This window comes from Drosophila navojoa, chromosome 5 (genome assembly GCF_054131105.1).
Source record: "Drosophila navojoa isolate 15081-1374.11 chromosome 5, UAZ_NAV_1.0, whole genome shotgun sequence".
NCBI lineage: Eukaryota > Metazoa > Arthropoda > Insecta > Diptera > Drosophilidae > Drosophila > Drosophila navojoa.
Genome location: NC_142893.1, coordinates 7,285,660 through 7,307,497, shown reverse-complemented (window position 1 = coordinate 7,307,497; position 21,838 = coordinate 7,285,660). Strand labels below are relative to the sequence as shown.

Here is a 21,838-nt window from a genome sequence, read left to right as displayed (position 1 = left end):
TAAACTAATTCTAGATTTTATTCCCTTTTTTTTTTAATTTTTATAATAGAAAAATGTTCTTTCTGTTTGCAAAATGTTTAGAATTCCCTATTATTTTACGTTTTATATATTTTAGTTTAGTTTTTAGGCAAATGACTCTTGAGTTATGTAATTTTTAGCGTGCGTGAACAGCAATTAACAATTATTTAATTTACTATTACAAAGACACATACGTCTGCATGTGTGTGTTGTTTGTGTGTAACTTAAGGCTATTTTCTTGTTATTGTTGCATGTACAATATAAAAACCCCATCTGACGTTTTTCTGTAAATATGCTACTACATGATTTGTATTAGTTTAAAGAGAAAAATATAAACAAGGAAGAAGTAAATTATTGGATAGCTAAATACAAACAACTTAAAAGTTTGTGTGTGTGTAGTGTAGTGTAATTGTGTGTGTTCTGTATTCTGTGTACTTTTTTTTATATTTTTTTATTTATTTATTTTTATTTTTTTTTTGTAAAGAAAAGCCCGTTCAATGTTATCCAAACCCTATTGCCCCGCTTGCCTATGCCGTTCAAATTCAATTCACATAACTATCTCTTGCTATTTTCGTTTTTCTCTTAACAATCACAATTGATCACATCGATTTTGCTTGTTTTTTTTATGTATGCATATGTAACTCTAGGTACACAATTATATATTATATATATATTATGTTGTTGCTTTTAATATTTATAATTTTACATTCACAGCTCCTTGTTTACAACGTTTTGTGTGTGTGTGTGTGTGTGTTAAGTGTATACATGTGTTTCTGTATGTGTTTAGTATTAGTATTAGTAAACTCTTTGTTACATATGTATGTGTTTTAGTTTAGTTACATAGATACATTCAATTCGTTTAAGGCTTACCAAAAAAAAGATTGTATATAAATTGAAAATAAAATAAGACGCATATGTTAGCATATAGTATATTAGAATTGTTTTCCTTTTTAGTACAATTTCTCCAAAAATAATCTGTTGCTATTGTTCGGGATGGTATTTGAATTGGATTGAATTGGACTTATTTATCCATTTCATATCATTTTATTTATATACGGTAAAAATATCCAAAGCACTGTGCATAAAAATATTTTTTTGTTTCAGATTTTGTTTCTTTTTTTTTTTTAAGAAATTGTTATTATATACTAGATGATCTAGGTGTGTGTGTGTGTGTGTACAGTTGCATAAGCGCTACTTAAATTTAATTACAAACATACATAGCATTTTCTCTATGTGTGTGAGTGTGTGTTAGTAAATTGGTTGTTAATCAAAATTATATTGAATTTATCACATGCTCTTCATTATTTCCATTGTTTTCTTCTTCTTTAACACTTGTTTAACTATATGACTCAAAGTCCAATGCCTAGGCTTGTCTAGTATTAGCTACATTTACACATACATATACATTTATATGACATATGTATATACTATATGCTGGCCCACTTGATCAACTTTGAGTCCATCACATGCGCTGTTGATAAATTAAAATGTTGCTTAACTTTTTCCTTTTTTTTCAATTTTTTTTTTTTTTTTTTTTGTTTTTTTGCTTAGAAAAGTAGTAAAAAAAATTATTTAGATGTATAAATAAGAACCACAACCTTAATAGACAAAGTTAAATAATTGCATTAGATTATAATTGTTTCGAAAAAAGGACACACAATAGCATATCATATAGATGGTGAAATTCTACCTCTCTTTCGCTCTCCTATTTTCATATTATTTTTTTCTCTTTTAATTAAGTATAATAAAAATTTAAAAAAGAAGCAAAGCAAACTCACGTAATTGACTAGCGCAAAAGCAATGCTAAGTTCTTGTTAGCAAATATATATATATGTATATACATATATAAATATATATATTTTTGTTTCTTTGTTTTAATTTGTTTCAATTTTTTTTAAATTTGTTTGCCAATTAGAAAGTTGCCCGATTGCTAACACAAAAAAACATATGCATATAAAATAACAACAATTTAAATATAAATTTTGTTTCGTTTCCTTTTTCTATTTTTTCCTCACGTAATTCGAATACTGACCGACAAGAATTTTGCATTTCTTTTTTTTTTCCTTTGCACAATTTATATTAAATTTTATAATATTCGCATGTTTTATGTGATGTTAATTATACATCAATTTTGTTTTAAAGAATTTTTATATTTATATATATATTTTTAATAATTTCTTGCTAGAATTTGTGCCAATTTGTTGTTTGTTTTTTTGTCTGTTGTACAAATTAAATTGTTATCACATATTTTGTGGCACAAACTGCTAACGAAAATTACATTGCGCCCCTCCATGTGTGTATGTGTGCTTGTGTAGGTGTAGCTGAATATATATATATATATTTTTCACAATATTATTGTTTTTAAAGTACCTAAGCAACGAGTTTTTGTTAAGCTCATGATTTAAACCTTTTCTTAATGTTTTTTTGTAACAATTTAATAATTTTTTCTTTTTAACTATGTTAAATTTTCTTTTTTATAATTATATTAACTTTTGTTTTCAACAATTTTACGCGGCAACATTATGTGATTTACTTGGTTTAAAATAAATTTGGAAAAATATTTAAAAATAAATAAAGTAACGTTTCTTGTGTGTGTCTGTGTGTAGGTTCGTGTCTGTGTGTGTGTGTATTAACAACAAGAAAAATTAATAATATTATATTAATTACAATGAGGACTATATTCATTATATCACATACCAATTATTTCTCATTTACTTGACTCTTCTTGACTTCGTTTCCAACCTTCTTCTCCTCCTCCTCCTCCTCCTCCTTCTCTTCATCCGCCTGCTTCTGCTTCATCTTTGACCTATTCTCGTCTCTTGACTGTGACTCGATGCGAGTTTTGTCCCTAACATTAACTTTAACTTTAACTTTATAATGCCAATTGATTTGCTCACACTTGTACATGTTGCTTGCCATATTTATGCAGATATATATTTATAATATTGTTTAATAGTTCGTTTAATTGTTTGCGCGCGCCATTTGCAGCCACAGGCCAAATTTTTGTTTTATTTTATATTTTTATTAATAATTTTGCTTAGCATTTTTTGTTTGTTACTTTTTGGTTCAAACTTAAAAAATTGCCGCCTATCACATTTTGTGTTCGATAAATAAATAATTATTTAAAAAAATAAACGAATTTTGTTTTGTTTTTTTTTTTTTCATGGAATGAGCACAAGATAAACTAATAAATTTATTTTTGTATTTTTGAAAAGTTTTTTTTAGAGATCGTTGCGTTGCACTAACAATAATTGTTTTTTTTTTTTTTTTTTTTTTTTCTTTTTTTTTGTGGCTTTGATGGCGCGCAGCTAACAAACAAATGTAATGTGAATAAATTTGAAAAATAAACAAAAATAAAACTTGTGTATATATATAAAAAAAATCAATATAATAACATTTACAACTTGGTTGTGCGCTGTGATTTTTCTTTTTTTTTTTCGTTTTAGTTTTTCATTGGTTTTGATTTTGGGATTTTCGTGTTTTGCTTATTGCACAAGATTTTTTAGTATTTTGTTTTTAGTGTGGTTTATGTTTGCTGTCTGTGATTTGTTGTTGTTTTTAGCTTATTGCACATGTCCATTTAGATTTAGTTACGCTTTATCGTTGCCTTAAAGCTTATGCTAACTTAGTATCTAAATTATTATTTCTTTTTTTTGTTTTTTGTTTTGACTGACTAAGCGATTGACTGTTGCTATTTCAATACATACATACATACAAATATATGCTGTTATATTGTAATCGTTATTATTGTTTTTACATTATTTACATAGATATATTTTTGATATATGCAAATATGGTTTTTCCATTTTAAGTTTATTAAGTTTAACTATTGCCCAAAAAAAAAAAAAAAAATAGTAGAAATATATTTAAAAGAGAATATTAATTAAAGCAAGCGCGTGAGAGTGTCTTTGACTTGAACTATATAAACTGGATCGAATTGGATCGATTCACACTCAAGTTTCATATATTTTGTTGGTTTTTGTTGTTTTGCTTGTTTTCGTTTTATAATAAATAAATTACGCTAAAATTAATGTGAATGTTTTGCGTTTTTTTGCTGCGTTTCTCTTTAACTCGGACTTGCCTTACACACCTCGATTACTCCTTCAACTTCCTTCATTTTTTCTACACAAATGCATTAATTTTTCCTTGTTTCTGTTTTACACCACAATAAAGAAAAATTCATTGAGATCATTGAGTTTTCTAAGGATGTTACACACATTTTAACAATAGCAACAACAATAACAAAATATTCCCACTCTCACGCGCCGCCCTCTTCTCATATATACATATATACACGCATGTATATGTATCGAATATTATATGGAAAATTGAATATCGAAAGAAAAACTATTAAGAACAAAGAAAAAGATTTGATATACATTTATATGAAACTAAGGATTAGAATTTGTTAATATTTCTTTCACATTGACGGCTTTTATGCATATTGTATAGATCTATATATATCTTTTATATATATATGTATGTATATATATATAAAAAAAACGACTATGTTTTCAAGATCATTTGAAAAAAAAAAAAAAACAACGCGCACTCTTCTGTCTCGGTTTGTTTTCTCTTTGTTGTTGTTGTTGTTTTTGGACTGAACTGAACTGAACTGAACTGAACTGCAGTGAAACATGGCTAACTAACTAGTGGCAACAGCAGCTGTAGCAGTAGCAGTAGCAGCAACAGTAGCAGCAGCAGCAGCAGCGGCAGCGGCAGCAGTGCCAGCAACAGCAACCAGTTGCTGGCGTCATTGCAATCGCTGTCGATTGTATCATCGATGTTGGTGCGTGCGCATGTGCAGCACGAGATTGTGTTTGTGCTTGGACTTCTTGTGACAGATGGGGCATTCGAATTGTGGCTCTACGCCGCACTCGAAGCGCACATGTCGATTGAGGCTGTGCGGCCGGGCGTAGGTGTTGCCGCATCGATCGCAGGCGTAGGCGCCGCCGCCAGCACTGCCACCGGCACCGCCACTGCCGCTGCCGCTAACACCGCTCCAGCTACCGCCACCCGGTGGCACGCCAGCGCCGCCAATTGCTGCGGCAGCATTGGATGGGACGAGTCCGGCAGCTGCAGCTGCAGCAGCCGCTGCTGCCGCCGCAGCCGATGTCGAGGCACCGACGCTCGTCGAGGCACTTGTATTGTTGGCAGCCACAGCAGCAACGGCAGCCGCCATCACCGCCTTGGAGTCCACCAAGCTGCTGCTGCTGTTGCTGGGCAGAACGGTGGGCGCAATGCCGACGCTGCTGCTGCTGCTGTAGCGGCGCAGCGGCACGTCGGAACTGGACTGATGGATTAGCTGGGCCAGCGGATGTGTGTGCTGTTGCTGTTGTTGTTGTTGCTGCTGCTGTTGATGTTGGTGGTGATGGTGATGGTGAAGGCCGCTATGCGCCTGCGCAGCAGCTACTAGCACCTTGGCAATGCCCATGCGCAGATCAAAGGGCTTATCGCCGCTATCGTCGCGATTGTCCTCATCATCCTCGTAGTTATTATTGCTGTCATCGTTATCCCTATTATTGCCATGCCGTCCATGCCGAGTGGGCGTGCCCGGTCCACTGTCAATGCGCAACTCGTGCTCGTTGTCATCCATTAGACCATGTTCGGATTTGATAATTGGCCTGGGCGAGGCCATGGGACTGGTGCAGGGACTGCTCTTCATATTCAAATAATATGGATGCGGGCTGCTCACCCTGGCTCCCTGGCCGCAATGCGCAAATTCTGCAGACGAGGAAGACAAGAAGAGTCAAAATATAGATGCAATGTTAATCAAGTGTTTCACTTCAAACAAAACGCTGCTCATAGTATTTACTGTTTACTTTTTCAATTCTTTTTTTTTTTTTATCAGAGATAAACAAATTAAAAGTCCTAAGATCTAATTGGAAACGTAATCGAACCAAAAGAATATAGTTGATAGTTATATATATATATATATTTATAAAAAATATTAAAATTGAATTTATTACCGTGAGAAGTCGTTAAAAATGTTGCGTTTCATTTTACTTTTTGAGTGATTTTTTTTTTGTTTTTTTTTGGTGGTTTGGTGCATGGTAATAGGTGTATGTGTATGTGTATGTGTGTAGAGTGTATGGTGTGTGTGGTGTGTGTTTGTGTGCGTGAGTGTAGGCGCTGCTTGTATCTAGAGTAAAATGTTGAGATGTATACGATATAAATATGTTTATCAATTGTGTGAAACGCTGCTTAAACAATTTTCAGAAAAATAAATATTATAAAAATTAACAAAATTTCAATGAACACAATGATTATAAGTATAAAATGTGTGTGTGTTTGTGTGTGTGTAAACAACATTAAATCGAGTGTAAGTTACATTAAATACAAATTGGGCTAAGCAAAAAAAAAAAAAGTTACAAATGAATTTAAATAGTAATTTTGTTGCTTGGCTTTTCTGTTAGTCACAAATATATGTATATATAAAAAATTATTATTATTAAATATTATAATAGATAAAACACATATTTTTTTTTACTAATTGTATAAAATGTTTGTGTACTGAAGAAGGGACGCAACGCTTCGACACTTAGAAGAGAACTTATAAATCCATACGAGCTGCGCCCTATATACAACTATATAGAGCCAGCTGGATCCTAGACATTGATTTTTATATATATAAAAAATACGCATGCATAAGTTTACGAATTGTTCATTTTTTTTTTTTAAATTACATTTACTACAAATCTAAAATCTAATAGAAAATTAAATATTTATAAAAACATTTTTAGACTTTGTTTTTACAAACTAAATTGATTTCATCACTTTTCATATTTTTGATAATAATGGTATAAATAATTAAATGCTATTTATATTAAAAAATAGATAGATATATTTGTATAGATATAGACTAGAATGAGCGCAAAGAGTTCAACTTAAAAGTAACAGAAAAGAATTTCAAGAAAAAATTGGAAAAACAAATCTACAAATTGTCTAGTAAAAAGAGGTTTTCATACAAAGTTGAGAGTTATATAGATAGATGTATAATTTAAGATATGTTCATGTACTAGTTATTAAACAGCATCATCAATATAGGGCGTTCCATTGGGTTCGCCTTGTCTTAATAAAACATGTACATACACATACGTAACTAATAGTTGATTTAATAGGTATATATAGTATATAGTATATGTATATAGAGGATATCTAAGCAGCAATTACACTGTTGTCTAGTTATGTAGAGTTGTAGTATAGTAGGTTAAGAGAGCATGCAAACAACAATTAGAGATAGGGCTACACCATAAACTGCATTCTTGTATGGATTTGTTGTGCCAGCACAGAGATCTATAAACTCTCGCTCTCTCTTTCTCTTTCTCTCTCTCTCTCTCTCTCATCGATTCGGACAACATCCACCTGAAATAGAGAGCTGATTAGTATTGATTCTTAGCTAATATAGTTTTATATATATGTATAAATATATATATTTGGACGATCATCTTGGGAATTGGCTGGATAAGTTTTGTGGGGTAGATATTTGGGAAGCATGAATTGTATATGAGCATATACAGTATATAGATATATCGATTGGATTCATGGCGGATGAGTTTTTTGATGACTGGGAGAGAAAAAAGATTGTAGGAGGATTTTTTGGTTTGCAGATTTTTTACAATTAAAATAAATACAACATTGGTTTTTTGGTTATTTTTTTGTTTTGACATTTGCTTTTAATTGTATTTCGAATTTTGTTTTTATTTAATACATATAGCCGGCAATAATTACGATATATTCATTTCATAAGGAATACATAATAATTGTAGAATTTTTACTTTGCAATTTGCATGTGTGTGTGAGTGTGTAGGATCTTAAATGTATTATTTTATATATTTTCTGATTTTTTGTAGGCATTTTAAATTTTGTTCTTTTTTTTTACATATGTGAGTGTGAATGTATGTTTGTGTGTATGTGTTACATTTTCATATGGCCGGGATTTTTTTTATTTTTTTATTTTTATTTTAAGTCTAACAATTTTGTGTATTTTGTAATTTTTTGACAATTTATAGAAAAGCATTTGCTGATATTTTTAATAATTAAAAATTAAAACATTATTTTAGAATTAATCATAATAATTTTTGTCTAATTTTCAAATTATTTTTATAGATATTTATTATATTAATACATAGTTTCGTATTATTATTATAATATAGATATTCATGTCTTTTTGTTTTGTTTGGTTTTTGACTAGAAATTGTTCTCATTATCATATATGCGTATATATATATGTATGTATATATATTTAAAGCAATTCTAACATAGGTAATGCCCGAAGATTGGAATGTAGTTCGAAAAATGTTTCTAATCAATGAATGAATACATGAGAAAAATTCGATTGCAACTAAAATAAAAATTAAAACTTTCCAAATTTCTCAATTTTGTTGATGTACATACATGTAGTATATGTGAGTGTTTTTGTGTAAATGTGTGTATAAGTGTTATATATTTTTCATATTTTTCTTTTTTTTGTTTTTTTTTTTTTAATTATTATTTTTATTTATATTTTTTTTAGTTAGGGGCGCGTGTTCATGCCATGCATAAGAATTTTTTGGTTTAGATTTATTCACTTTAAAATTAATAATTAATACAAAAATTATTTTTGGTATAAGTTTTGTTCGATTTTTGTTTAAACAATTTTTGCTGTGACTAGTTATATAATTTCTTGCGTCATGTGTGAGATTTTTCTCGGAAAAAATTTACACTTTATATATTTGCGTTTCGTCTTTCTTTTCTTTCTTTTTGAGAATTCGCTAAAACAATACAAAAATTTCGTCTTTTGTATTGCCAACTAAAACTAATTTTTGTCCATTTTTTGTTATTTTTTCTGATTTTTTTTTTTATTTATTTTTTTTATTTTTTTTTTTTTTTTGAGGGGCACTTTTGCAACTGGCAGGCATACGTGGCATGCAACATGGTACTTAAGATATGTTAAAATATATTTGAATATATTTTAACAAAAAGCGAATGGGAAATGCCCAAGTGTTTTCTCTTCTTTTTTTGTTGGGAATGACAGCAACAAAGATTGCACACAAAATTCTTATTAAAAATGTAAAAACAAAAACTTAATTCGTACTAAGTGAAGTTTGTCTTGTTGCATGTTGCGTGTGGCATGCGGCATGTTGCATGCCACTGCTGTAGCCATTTTCCAGCTGCTAGCTACCCGTAGCTTATTTGTACAACATCTCCATATGCCTCGAGCTTCTATTCGTTCTGAAAGACCAGCGTGTAGGTGCTGCTGTTGCTGTTGCTGCTGTTGTTGTTGTTGGCGTTGGTGTTGGCGCTGGCGTTGTTGCTGCTGCCATTGCCCGCCAGAGCACTGTTGCTGTTGCTATTGTTGCCCAGGTTGACATTCACGGGCGCCAGCTTCCTATCCTTATCCTTCTCCTTCTCTTTCTCCTCCTCGTCCTTCTCACGATCCCGACACTTGGTATTCAAATGCCTCTTCAGATTGCTGTGCACATTCGTCGCATAGCCGCACATCTTGCTGCAGAAGTAGCGCGGCGGCAAGCCGCACTCGTTCTTCAGATGACACTTGAGGCTGTTCTTCCACTTGTAGGTGCGATTGCAGTTGCGGCACACCCACGGCTTCTCAATGTCCGCATTGTAGATCATATCGGCCGAATGCTCCAGCGACTCCTTACGCATGCGCTTGTTCTGCACCAGAATGCGATACCGATTGTCGTCCGTGTGCGACCAGTGCAGATTCAAGTTCTGTGGATCCATGCTGAGGCCCAGCTTGCTGGATAGCAACGTGGAATTGGCGCTGGTTATGTTGCCGCTGTTGCTCGTGCTGGCAACGGGCTGCTTCTGCTGTGGTGCTGCGGCCGCAATGGTGGTTATGGTCGCCGGTATGGTGGGCAGCTTGATTTGCAGCGACTGGCTGGTGGGTTGCAGCTGTAGATGCTGCAAGTGTTGCTGCTGCTCCAGCAACAGTTGTTGCTGCTGCTGTGTGCTCAGCACGATTTTATTGCTGTTGCTGCCGTTGTTGTTGTTGTTGTTGTTGCTGCTACTGTTAATGCTTCTCTGTTGCTTCTCGTTCGATTGCTTGGCATGCTTCTGTGAGGCAGCGGCCGTAGTCAACAGATCGTCATCATCGTCATCGTTATCCATCAGATAGCTATCCTCAAACTCTTCGTTCTCAATCTTGACCGCATCGTAGGTCCAGGACAAGGGACTGGCCAGCTTTAGATCATAGTCGAAGGTATTCTCATCATCGATAGCCTCATTGCACACAGCCTCGTCGCCGTTGAGCGACACATTCTCCGGATTCTCAATCTTCACTATCACCTCGGTCATCGTATCATCAATGCTATCCAGCTCCACGCCTGCAGCGGCCAGCGCCGCAGCCGAGGCGGCATCCACATTGCAATTGTTTGAGCTGTTCTTCAAGCTGGATGCCGGCGTGATGCACGCAATCGTTGTGCGTCCAATACTTCCAATGCGTGTCACCGTTTGCGTCTTGGGATCCAGAACGGGCAAACAGCTGCTGCTGCCGCCGCCGCTGATTTTATCGCCGACAACATTGTTGTTGTTGATAATGCTGCTGCTGTTGTTGTTGCTGCTGCTGCTGCTGTTGGTGATGTTGTTGAGCGTTCTCGTCGTCGCGGACGGCGTTGTGCTGATTGTTGCGGGTGTCGTTGGGGCCTTGGTGCAGGCATTGTTAGTGTTTTTAGCTGCGTTTATGTTTGGCTTTTTGCTCGGAGTTAGTTTATCTTTTTTTTCGGTTTTAGTTAGTTAGTTGGTGTTAGCAATGATGTGGGATCATTTTGAATTTTTTTTGGATTTTTTTTTTTTAATTTGCCGCATGAAAATAGAAATTGTATTAAGGAAATGTTAGAGGTCAGTTATTTTTAGTGAGAAATATTTGCTTCAAGTAAGAAAACAAAAGAAAAATGTGAATATATGAAATGATATGAGTATTTGCCGCAGGGTGCACAGGGCCCTTACAAAACAAAATGTAAATTGTATTGCAAAATTAAGACTGTAAAAAGAAAACGAAACATTATTCAACAACAAAAATAAACGAGTTTCACAGCAATAATAATAACTGGATGTTGATGACACTACGGCTAGCCGAGGCATTAAATAGCCTGACAGAGTTATAAATCGGAAATGCTGCTGGCATTATTTATTGCTTTTACTTAAATTTGTATAATTGTTATTATTTTCATTCATTTATTTCCTTATTATTACTATTATTATTTTTTATTTTTATTTTATTTGTTTATTATATTATAAAAATGTTTTTTATTATTTATTGTACAAATTAGTTCATGTTATTCAATTTCATCTCCATTTGAAGCAGAGAAAATAACGAGAAATTCAATTTTGAATAGAAGCAGACAGACATAGGCACAATAGAGCAGATTAAGAAATCTTACATTAATTACAAAACTCTGTCAGGCTTTACAAAACTTATAAATGAATAAAATTCAATAAATAATATATGAATATAAATAAATAAAATAATATGATACATAAAAATAAATAATATACAATATGGAAAAACTGTCTAAATACCTGTCTCGTCGTTCTTTCCAATCATCGACTGATCTGCCAGCATGAGCCAATTGCGTACGCGTATACGTGATTCTCCCGACTCCTGCTGCCCGTTGTCATCTGAAAAATTTTACAAAATACACACATATTAGTGAATGAATTACAACAAAAAATGTACAGCATCAGATGTGGCCTAGAAATGAGTGTTTCGACAATTTCGTTATTTCTTATTCAATGTGCCTAAAATGTGTGTCCTATTCATTATTCATTATTTATTATTATTGTAGTGAATTTCATTTCATTTGCACTTGCAAAATTAGTTTTTTAAAAAATATAAAATTTTCTTTTTTCAATGATATGAAATAATAAAATAAATAAATATACTTACAAGCAGTACGCTACATAAACTAAGGGCTGCATAAGAAAATCAAATAAAATAAGAATATTCATAATAATAATAAGAATGATAATATTAATAATAATGACTATTCTAAACGCACAATAACAAACAAGTTTCTGTCTTTTTGCGTTTTATTACATGAATTTGTATATTTCTCACATTGATTGTATTTCGTTTAATTTTTTTTTTTTTATAATAGTAATATATAATTATGTATATATCAATTTACAAAAATGTTTACAAGCGACGCATAGAAAAAAATTAAATATAATGTCATATAATAGGTATATTAATTATATATATTTAGATATATATATAGTTTTAACTATATAGAACTGTTACTATACTTTGCATTAATTTGTAATGAGTATTTGTGTTCTTTTTAAGTGTTTGCATCATAAACATAAAACTTTTAATTTTAATTAATTAATTTTTCTTTATAATGTGTATCGACATTTTTTGTGTGCCAGTTTGTAACCAAAAATTGTTCAACAATATATTCTTTTTATATATGTAGCATATTTTATTTTTTTTTTTTTTTTTAGAAAATTTCGAATTTTCTCTTTGCCTTTAGAGGCGTTTTATTTTATCGCTTTTTTAATTATTGCTTAAATTTCAATTCTTCATTTAATAAAGAAGCGCTAAACTTAGCCCCAACACCGCTTGAATATAACCAATCGATTTTTTGTTTTAATTTCTTAGCAGAAAATTAGAAAGTTATATTATAATTCGAGATTTGTCTTCTTGTTGTAAATGTATTTTAATTAGTTGTAATTTAGTATTTCAAGTGCACAGTTTGACTGGCAACGTGTTTTTATCGCTGTTGCGCTGTGAATGTTTGTAGTTAATGTTTTATGTTTTTTTTTTTTAACTTAACTGTTTATAAAATCATCTATGGAATGTATTTGTTGTTGTTTATAAAAAAAATAGTATATAAAGTTGTATAAAATAAATTACGCTTTACTAGCAAAAAGAACATAAAAATAATAAAAAATATTATAGTTTCATATATATCGATATATATATATTAAATTATATACTTCCTTTTATAAATATTAAAAATAAATAAGTGCATGTGACGTATTGTGGCGGTGTTTTTGTTTGCTTGTTTGTTGTATTTTTATCAATTTTTACTTTTATTCTTTCATTTAATAATGCTTCAATTGTCAACGTAGCTCAGCTACGTTCGCCTGTTACTCTCTCTCTTACTTGGTTTCCTGCCTAAATGTGAAACACAAAACTAAGTACCTGAGTTTAACTGTGTATCATATTTGTCTTGCAAAAAAAAATAAAATAAAATATTTACTCGTTCCATTAATCATACTAATTATTGTAATAATAATAATCATAATAATAATAGAAATAATATTCTTGACACTTTCGTTTGCTGACTTGGCTTACAACTAACTGATATGGCTTTTAAGTGTTTTTTTTTTTTTGTGTTTATTAATTTTTGTCAAATTAAATTTTTGAATTAAATTTTCCATTTCAAAAGGCACTTTTTAAACTTCTTTTCATTTTGCTTGACTAAACCATTAAAAAAATATTATAAAAAAATGAAAAACCTAAATCAATTTTTGAGCATAGTTTTTAAAGCCTTTAGACTAATATATTTTTGTTTTCTCTGAGGTATCTTGTTGTTGTTTATCTTTTATGAACTGTAATGGTAACTGTAACTGCTGTTTTTATTATACCCTGAATAGGAAATCCTGGTATAATTGTATAGGTATCTTCTTTTTAGTTTGTTTTGGCACTGAAATGTTTTTTCTTTACTTAGTTTTGTGAATATCTACTGCTCTATAGCTCTAAAAGTTGTATTTATTTATTTATTTTTTTTTTTATTTTAATATTTATCGTTTCGTTTAACTAATAACTTAATATGCTCTGAGTTCGAAAAGCTTTATTTAGTATAAAAAGACTATCCACTGAGTTGACTGCTCGCACCGCGTTTGCCTTAAGCCCTATGATATATATATTATATATATATTTGAATATATATATAATATCTCATTTATACCTAAATCTAAACTAATTAAATGTTTCATTGTACAATTTGTGTCTTTTTTTGTTGTGTGTGTGTGTGTGTGCTTTTTTAAACTTGTGGAATGCTGTGTTAAATTGTGTTTCTTTTTCGTTTTTTAATGTAAAATCATTTTACTGATCACTTTGCTGTTTAATGTAACAAAAATATTTTTAAAAAAAATTTTTGTTTGTGCACTTGACTCTTTTTTTTTGTTAAAAAATTAATAACAATAACAAAAAAAATGTTTATGCAAAAAAATGGCTCAATTGGTTTTGTTTGTGCTTTGCAACAAATTGTTTTTGTTTGTTTTTTTTTTTTTTTTTTTTTTTTTTTTTTTTGGAAAGTTTTAGTTTTCCAGTTTTTCTTATCAATTATTAATTTTGCTTGGTTAGGCTTCCAATTTTTTTTTTTTTTTTTTTTAATATTAATTTGGCACACTGATTCCGTATTCCGTATAAGAAACCCCGAGAGCTAGGTGTGTGTTGATGTAGTTATTGTTTTTTGTTTTTGTTTTTTTTTTAGCGTAATTTCATTAATCCTTGCTTGCTTTCTCATCCGCTTGTTATCCCTGATATTTAGTTTTTCCATTTAAAACAATTTATACACGAATCCGATTTCCATTTTCCACTCATGTGAAATGCGTATGAAGTTCTGGCGCATTGGCCAGAGCCGCTGCCGCAGCTGCTGCTGCCACTGCTGCCGCGGCGCTGCCAGCAGCGGAGTCCGTCTCCAGGGCGTTGGCACCGCTCGCACCACCAGTGCCGGCACCGATGATGCCGCTGATGAAACTCTTGTCATCCTCCAGCTTGAATTTCTCCTTGTGCATGCGCTCCATGTGACGGCCGATGTGCATCTTTTGCTTGGCCCGATAGACACAGAAGGGGCACTGGAATTGCGGCTCCTTGCCGCATTCCCATTTCTGATGATTGCGCAGCGACGACTTCAGCTTGTAAACGCGTCCACAGACGGGACATGGGTGTCCAGCACCGTTGTCAGCGCCAGCCATGTTGCTGTTGTTGCCATTATTGTTATTGTTGTTGTTGCTGCTGCTGCTGCTGTTGCCGCCGCCAGCTGCGGCGCTCAATGTAACGCTACCGCCCCCAGCCGATCCACCGCTACCAGATCCAGCTGTGCTTCCGCTAATGAGATTATTCATGGCGCTGATGCTATTCAATATATTGATATGGCAGAGACCGGCCGGGCCCACATCGGCCAGCGAAACAGCGCCAGTCAGCGTTATGGGATAATCACTGTTGCTGTTGTTGCCATTGCCACCGCTGACGCTGCCGCCGCCAGTGCTTAGATTCTCCTCCCCATAGCTCAGATCCGCGCTGCTATTGCCCGCTGCCGCCGCCGCAGCTGCGGCTGCTGCTGCCGCGGCAGCGACTGCCTGTTTCTCGGCTACGGCTTTCAGCATCAGCGACGTGGCCTCCTCCTCGGACAAGTGCTTCAGCTTGCCACCGCCAGGATAGATCTTATGCTGTTTTTCGCTCGTGTTGCACGGCGTAGACGTTGTGCCCGGCTCGATCTTTAGCCGTATGCAATCTGTTGGCGTTTTCCGTTCAATGGCATCCGCAGCGGCGGCCTTGATGCCAGTCATATTCAACTGCTTGTCCACCGACAAATCGGTGGGAAACACCAAGGGCTGGACGCCTTCGCGAAGCGTTACCAGCGGCATTGCCAAGCGCGCGTTCCATTCATTCCAGGTGAGACCCGCAATGCGCGTAATACTCAGATCTGATTTATTTGTATTATTTTTTATATATTACATTTATTTTGTGATTTGTGTTTTAATATTGGTCGTATTTGTTGTAGGAGGGTGCACATATATGTTGTTGTAGATGTGGTTGTTGTTGTTGGATTTATTGTGTGTGTCGAGAAGATTTGGTCAGCCATACAACATATGAAAATAAAACAAGAAAAGAAGAAAGAAAAAAAAAACAAAAGAAAAGAAGAACGAAAATCAATAGCATTACTTTTGAGACTGGACACAATGCAACGCAAAAGTTAAATTAACCGAACAAGTAAATAATTTAATAAATAAATATGCATAGAAAAACTCGTAACAAAAACTTAGCATTAACAATAAACAGGGGACGGATATATATAGAGATATATATGTGTGTGTATAGGGGAGGGACGGTTCGGTTAAACCAACGCCAACAACAAGAACACAAAAAAAAAAATTAATATGAAACGTAATAAGAAAAACTAAATGAAAAAAGATAAAACAAAATGTTGATGCATGAGAGATAACTGATCGAAAAATAGTAGTTAACGATTAAAAATGAGTACACAAACATTTAAGCATTTAGAATAAAATAAATATGATATAGATTAGTGAAGCAGCAAAAGCCTAGAAATTTAATTAAAAGCATTAAAAATTATGGTATAAATACACAGCAATATATATAAATATATATATATATACAAAAAAAAAAAAAAAACAATAATAATAATAATAATAAATACATACATACATAGGTGTATATGTATGTGTGTGCATATAAAACAAGGTAAACTTAAAAAAAAAACGCTGTCATTGAGAGCCAATTAGTGCAGGGTGTATATTTATTATTAAAATTTTAAAAATTAAAAAAAAATTATAAATTAAAACGAAGCGCGGCAAGCCGCTAACACTATAAAACCTTTGCAAAGACGTTAAAAAATCATTATAAAAACAAAAAAATAACCAAAATATTATAAGAAATTATATTAAAAAAAAAAAACTAAACTAGCTTTAATTTAAAGAAAAAAAATAATTTCCTTTGAGTTTATCAAAATAATCAGTCAATTATATCTATGAATTTTCTTATATATCAACAAGACTTCTGACATGAAAATATTTTACATATTATCTTAAAGAATATATATTTCTCTTTATAAATCGGGGCTAAAATCATGATATACTATAAGTAATAAGCTACAGAACTGAATCTTATGAAAAATATATTTATACTATTTATTTCGCGTTTACTTTTTTTTTTATTTTATTTTTTATTTTTAACAGAGCTAAGATATTCAAAGACAGACGGACTCTTATATAAATATCTATATATATTTATATATAACATCTGCAAAGGTTTTGTGTTTTACCAAATTTAATAAAACTTTGGGCATTCCTGATTTGGTTGTTTGTTTTTGTTTGTTTTTTTTTTTTTAGGTGTTTTAAAGTGTAGCAGCTGGGAACACAACAAACTCACGCACGCACGCGCATACACACACACTAACGGGCGGGCGGGGAGTAAAAGGTTTGGCAATTGCTGGTTATTATTATTTTTGTGTTTTTTAGTGGCATATACAGAAAACAATTACTTAAGATTTAGGTACTTATATAGAGCTTGCAACGGGTGCGCAAAAGTTCATCGCATTTGAATTAGGCAAGATGGAAATAGTATTACAATTAGTAGTTGCATCCCATTTGGCCATTTATTCCATACGCTTATCCACGCTTACCTACAAAAAAGAGAAATATATTAATTGAATTTCATAAATAAGAGGGTAAAAAAAAATATGAATAAATAAATTCGGCTCGCTGCTGGCTTCGTCTACCTGCAAAAAGAGAAATATATTAGTAATGTTCAGTTTACATTAATTTTTTATCATTTTTTAATTTTTTATTTTCTTTTCAATAAATTAACGAGCTGGGGTTTTTTTTTTTAATTTTTTATTTTACTTTTATTTATACAACTAAATTCAAAATATATAATTTCTATATATACTTTTTATATGTATACATAATAAATGTTTAGCAATGAATTAAAATGTTGTACATACAATTTGTTTTTAATTTTTTTTTTTTTTTTTTTTTTGTAAATTATGTAAAATATTTGAATTAATATTGAATTTATTTTTTGTTTTGCCAAAATATAAATTTATGTATATGTATATATACTCATAAAAACTGTTTTGTGGCTTAAGTTTGTCATATACATCAATTTTACTAAGTTTTTCAATTTAAATTTTTAATATAATAATTTTTTCTTTTTTTTTAGTTTTCCACATTTGGTTGCTTCAATTGCAGCAACAATATTACACACAATATTTGTAAAGATTTGTTTTTCGTCATATTAATGTAAAATATTTTTCACTACATATTTGTTATTTAATATTTTATATATATATTTTTTTCCTTTTTGTTTTGTGAGCTGTAAAACAACATGTGACAACTATATGAACGTAATAAGCCTCCAATTCAGACAGTTTTCGTAATCATATTTTTTGTGTAATTTTTGCAAAGTATTATATTAAAATTTGTGAAATTTTATGTAAAAAAAAAAATATTACACACTGTGCACTTTAACATTGTTTTATTTTTTGTTTGCATTTTTCTTAAATACTTAAAAATTTCGCATTGAAAAAATGGGTTTCTGTTTTTATTTTTTACACATATTTATAGATTTGCTAGGTACTGTACTTTCTGCGAAGACATTTAGATGTTATGCGTTAAATGTATATTTGAAATGTATTTAAAATTTAACCTACACAATTCTAAACTAAATTTTTTTTGTAACTTTTTTATAATATTTGCTTTGAATTTTTTTTTCATTTAATTAAACAATAATTCTTTGTGTTATTTCCATGAAAATACTTGCACATGATTTCTGGTAGATTTTTGTATTAATTTTTCGAACTTTTTCACTTAAAGATTTTTTGTTTTTGCAACACTTAATAAATGTAATTTTTAAAATTACGTCAAACAATATGAAAATTATACGCAAAGACGTCAATTAAAGCCCAATAAAATTATAATAAAATATTGTTTTGAAAATAGTTTGCTGAATTTTTAGTTATTTTTGAAATATTCTGGTAGTGGCTTTTTAACTTTACCTTTAAACTTAAGCAAATAATCAACAAATAAACGCAATTGCATCAATTATCAAAATTGATGCTCGAGAAAAATAAGAAATACATAATATATATGTATATGTGTGAATATATATAATAGTTTAGATGTGGGAGAATAATGTAAACTGGTTTTTTGTTGCTGCTATTCTTTGTGTGGTACTCACTGCTGCGGCTCCTCCTCCTCCTCCTCTGCATCGTGTACCTTCTCTACTCCTCCTCCCCCTACTGCTGCTGCTTAGATCTTGCGTCCTCGCTTGCTCTCCAGCTGTGGCTTCTCGGGATGATGTTTGCGCACATGTACGCCCAGATTGCCACGCTGTTTAGCCTTGTAGGTACAGTAGGGACATGGATGACACGGCTCCTTGCCGCCGCACTCGACATTCTCGTGGCGACGCAACGTTGACTTCCAGCGATACTTTTTGCCACAGTGACGACAGACATAACGCGATTCGGGATCATCGCAGGGACCTAGCGATGAGTCGCTCAGCGATAATTCGTAGGTCATGCTACTGGGATCACCGCCAGCATCCGATTCCTCTTTCATTGGTCGTGTGGTTAGAATGGTATAGCTCTTGCTCGAATCATGCACGCCTAGCTCTTCGGGTATTATGGTCTCAACACCATCATCATCGTCCGCCTGCAGCTGGATGTGATGATGCTGATGCTCCTGCTGCTGCTGATGATGATCCTCCTCCTGCTGCTGTTGCTGCACCACTGTCGCCTGATGTATGTGATGCGCTTGCAGCTGCGAGGCGTGTATGTGATGTGTCTGTTGCTGTGGATCATGCTGATGCACCTGCAGCTCCTGCGGCTCATGCTCAATGGTGGTAATATGCGTCTCGCCCGCTGACGTCTGCATATGCTCGGTGATCTCGGAGGGTGCAAAGCCAATGCCAATTTTGGTGCCATCCGGCAGTTCGATGTCATCGATCTCGGCATACTTGACCAAATCGCTAATGATGGCCGCCGATGCATTTGGATTGTTCAGATCGATTTCGCTAATCTCATACTTGGTGCCATCTGCCAGCTCATGATGCTGATGCGGTATGGCCTCATGTGTCTCCACAATCTGCAAATTGCTAACGCTCGGCGCTATTATTTTGCCACGCGAGTAACGTATGCGCGATGTAATGTTTGGCTTCTGTTCGGCTATTTGCACATTGCGCAGACCCACCAAATTGATCGTCTGTCCCGGATGGGCTGTAATGATGCTTTGTACTTGCTGAGCACCCTGGTGCAGCTGTTGTTGATGATGGTGCTGTTGTTGTTGTTGCTGCTGCTGCTGCTGTTGTTGTTGCTGCTGCTGATGATGATGCGAGCTTTGTGGCACCTCCTCAATGTGCAACTGTTGTTGTTGTTGCTGCTGCTGTTGGTGATGATGCTGCTGCTGCTGTTGATGTTGTTGTTGCTGCTGCTGCTGATGCTGTTGTTGTTGCTGATGCTGCTGTTGTGTCTCCTGTGTCACATGCTGAATAATGTGATGCGGATGTATTATGGTGGTAGTGGCGGTGCCACCACTGCTGCTGCCACCATGCGGGGCAAGTGTCGTTGAGCTGGGTATGATTTTCTTAATGTTGATTAGTTCTGTAAGTGAGAAAGGGATTTTTTTTATTAGTATTAATGCTAACTTTATAAGTATTAGTATCAGTATAGCAATGAGAATGAGTATGAGAATGAGTATGAGCATGAGTATAAGTGTGAGTGTGTGTATGAGTGTGAGTATGAGTATAAGTGTGAGTATGAGTATAAGTGTGAGTGTGAGTGTGAGTGTGAGTGTGAGTATAAGTATTAGAATAAAAATAAATATGAGCATAAGAATAAGGATGATGTTCATCATGAATCTCTTAAATATTCAATATAAGAAATAATGCGAAAATGTCATCACTATTATAATAATAATGATGCAAATGATGATGATGACGATATCGTGTAACTTTACATTGAAAATTTACAGTCATTGCATTAGTATATCATCATAATAATCAGTATACTAGTGAGCATCATTATCTGATAATCATTATCTAATAATCATTAGCCTAACACAATTTATTATTATTTAAACTAATAATATTTCCCATACAAATATAAAATATATTTAGCTAATTGCCCGCTGCTCCCCCGCTTCACTGCTCCATCCAACTGATCCCCGCAAAGTCAGTCAGGAGACTGAGCAAAGTCTTCAACTAGCTCGCCTTTATATAGCAGTCGCAGCCACTCAACACTCGGAGCCGAGCGAGAGCCTCGTTCAGAGGTCGTTTTATGTATGCAATTTATAGCTGAGTAGAGAGCTAGAGAGCTTAAATGCTCTGTGAGAAGAGTAATTGGCAAGCGGACAGACTACTGAACTATCGGTAATAGATCGATGTATTGGTTTATTGATTTCAAGTCACATTTTCATGTCGCATTAGATCTTTAATTATATATAATGTATATAATATATATATAACCTATTATTGAATATTTATGTGATTCTTATAAGTATATACTTAGTAAGCTTAGAGAGAAATGTCAAAAACTCACCACATTCAGAAGAGGGCAATTTGATGGGCGTATTCGTCAATGTGGTCAGGGTGGGTTTAATATCGGCGCTGTGGGCCGCTTGGCTGAGCAGTTCGGTGATCGTTTGGGTTGGCTGGCCGGCGGGTCCTGTCACGGTAACCGCTGCTGTTTGCTCTTCCGCAGTGCTGCCCATCTTGGCCGTCGTAATGTTGCCCAGCTTCTTGACATGCAGCACAAAGCCATCCTTGTTCTGGGTGATGACAATATCGTTGCTCTCCAGCAGGCAATCGTCCAGTTCGAACTCATCGTGGGCGCCTTCCGTTTGTTCGCCTTTGTCCTGCTTGGCATCTGAAACGAACAATTCGAAAGAAACGGGGCCAAGGGCGGGAGTTGAGGGCGTGACGACAAAACAATACAATTACATTATTAGATATAATTTTATTTCTTATACATTTATTTTATTTTTTACCGCTGCTTCACACACACATATATAGATATATATACATTCTCTTTCTCTTTTCATATTGTTTCTTTCTTGCTCAGCTCAT

General features: G+C 33.3%; 2 protein-coding genes across 8 annotated transcripts in view; both read right to left on the bottom strand.

Moving 5' to 3' along the window:
• Nucleotides 1-21,838, bottom strand: part of lola (longitudinals lacking) — a 73,310-nt gene that overhangs the window by 9,939 nt on the left and 41,533 nt on the right. For 3 of the 7 annotated variants that reach the window (XM_018103772.3, XM_018103770.3, XM_089261298.1), the window contains exons 6-7: nt 21,312-21,638; nt 18,249-20,375 (exon numbers count right to left, since the gene is read on the bottom strand). The exons of 2 other annotated variants lie outside the window; for them this stretch is intronic. In XM_018103772.3, the coding sequence (XP_017959261.1) occupies nt 19,027-20,375; nt 21,312-21,638 (1,676 nt within the window). In that variant the 3' untranslated portion in view covers nt 18,249-19,026. Of the gene's footprint in view, nt 1-8,639; nt 10,734-11,541; nt 11,641-13,995; nt 15,681-18,248; nt 20,376-21,311; nt 21,639-21,838 lie in introns of those variants that run through there. 2 more of the 7 variants (XM_030383706.2, XM_089261300.1) reach the window with 2 other exon arrangements.
• On the bottom strand, nt 152-6,122 carry LOC149090990 (uncharacterized). The gene is made up of 2 exons (XM_089261315.1): nt 5,988-6,122; nt 152-5,742 (listed from the first exon to the last, which is right to left on the bottom strand). The coding sequence occupies exon 2, from the start codon at nt 5,681-5,683 to the stop codon at nt 4,796-4,798; it is 888 nt and encodes a 295-aa protein (XP_089117441.1). The 5' UTR covers nt 5,684-5,742; nt 5,988-6,122; the 3' UTR covers nt 152-4,795.

Coding starts and splice junctions, on each gene's coding strand:
- LOC149090990 (XM_089261315.1), bottom strand. CDS start 5,683: ATGAAGAGCAGTCCCTGCACCAGTCCCATGGCCTCGCCCAGGCCAATT.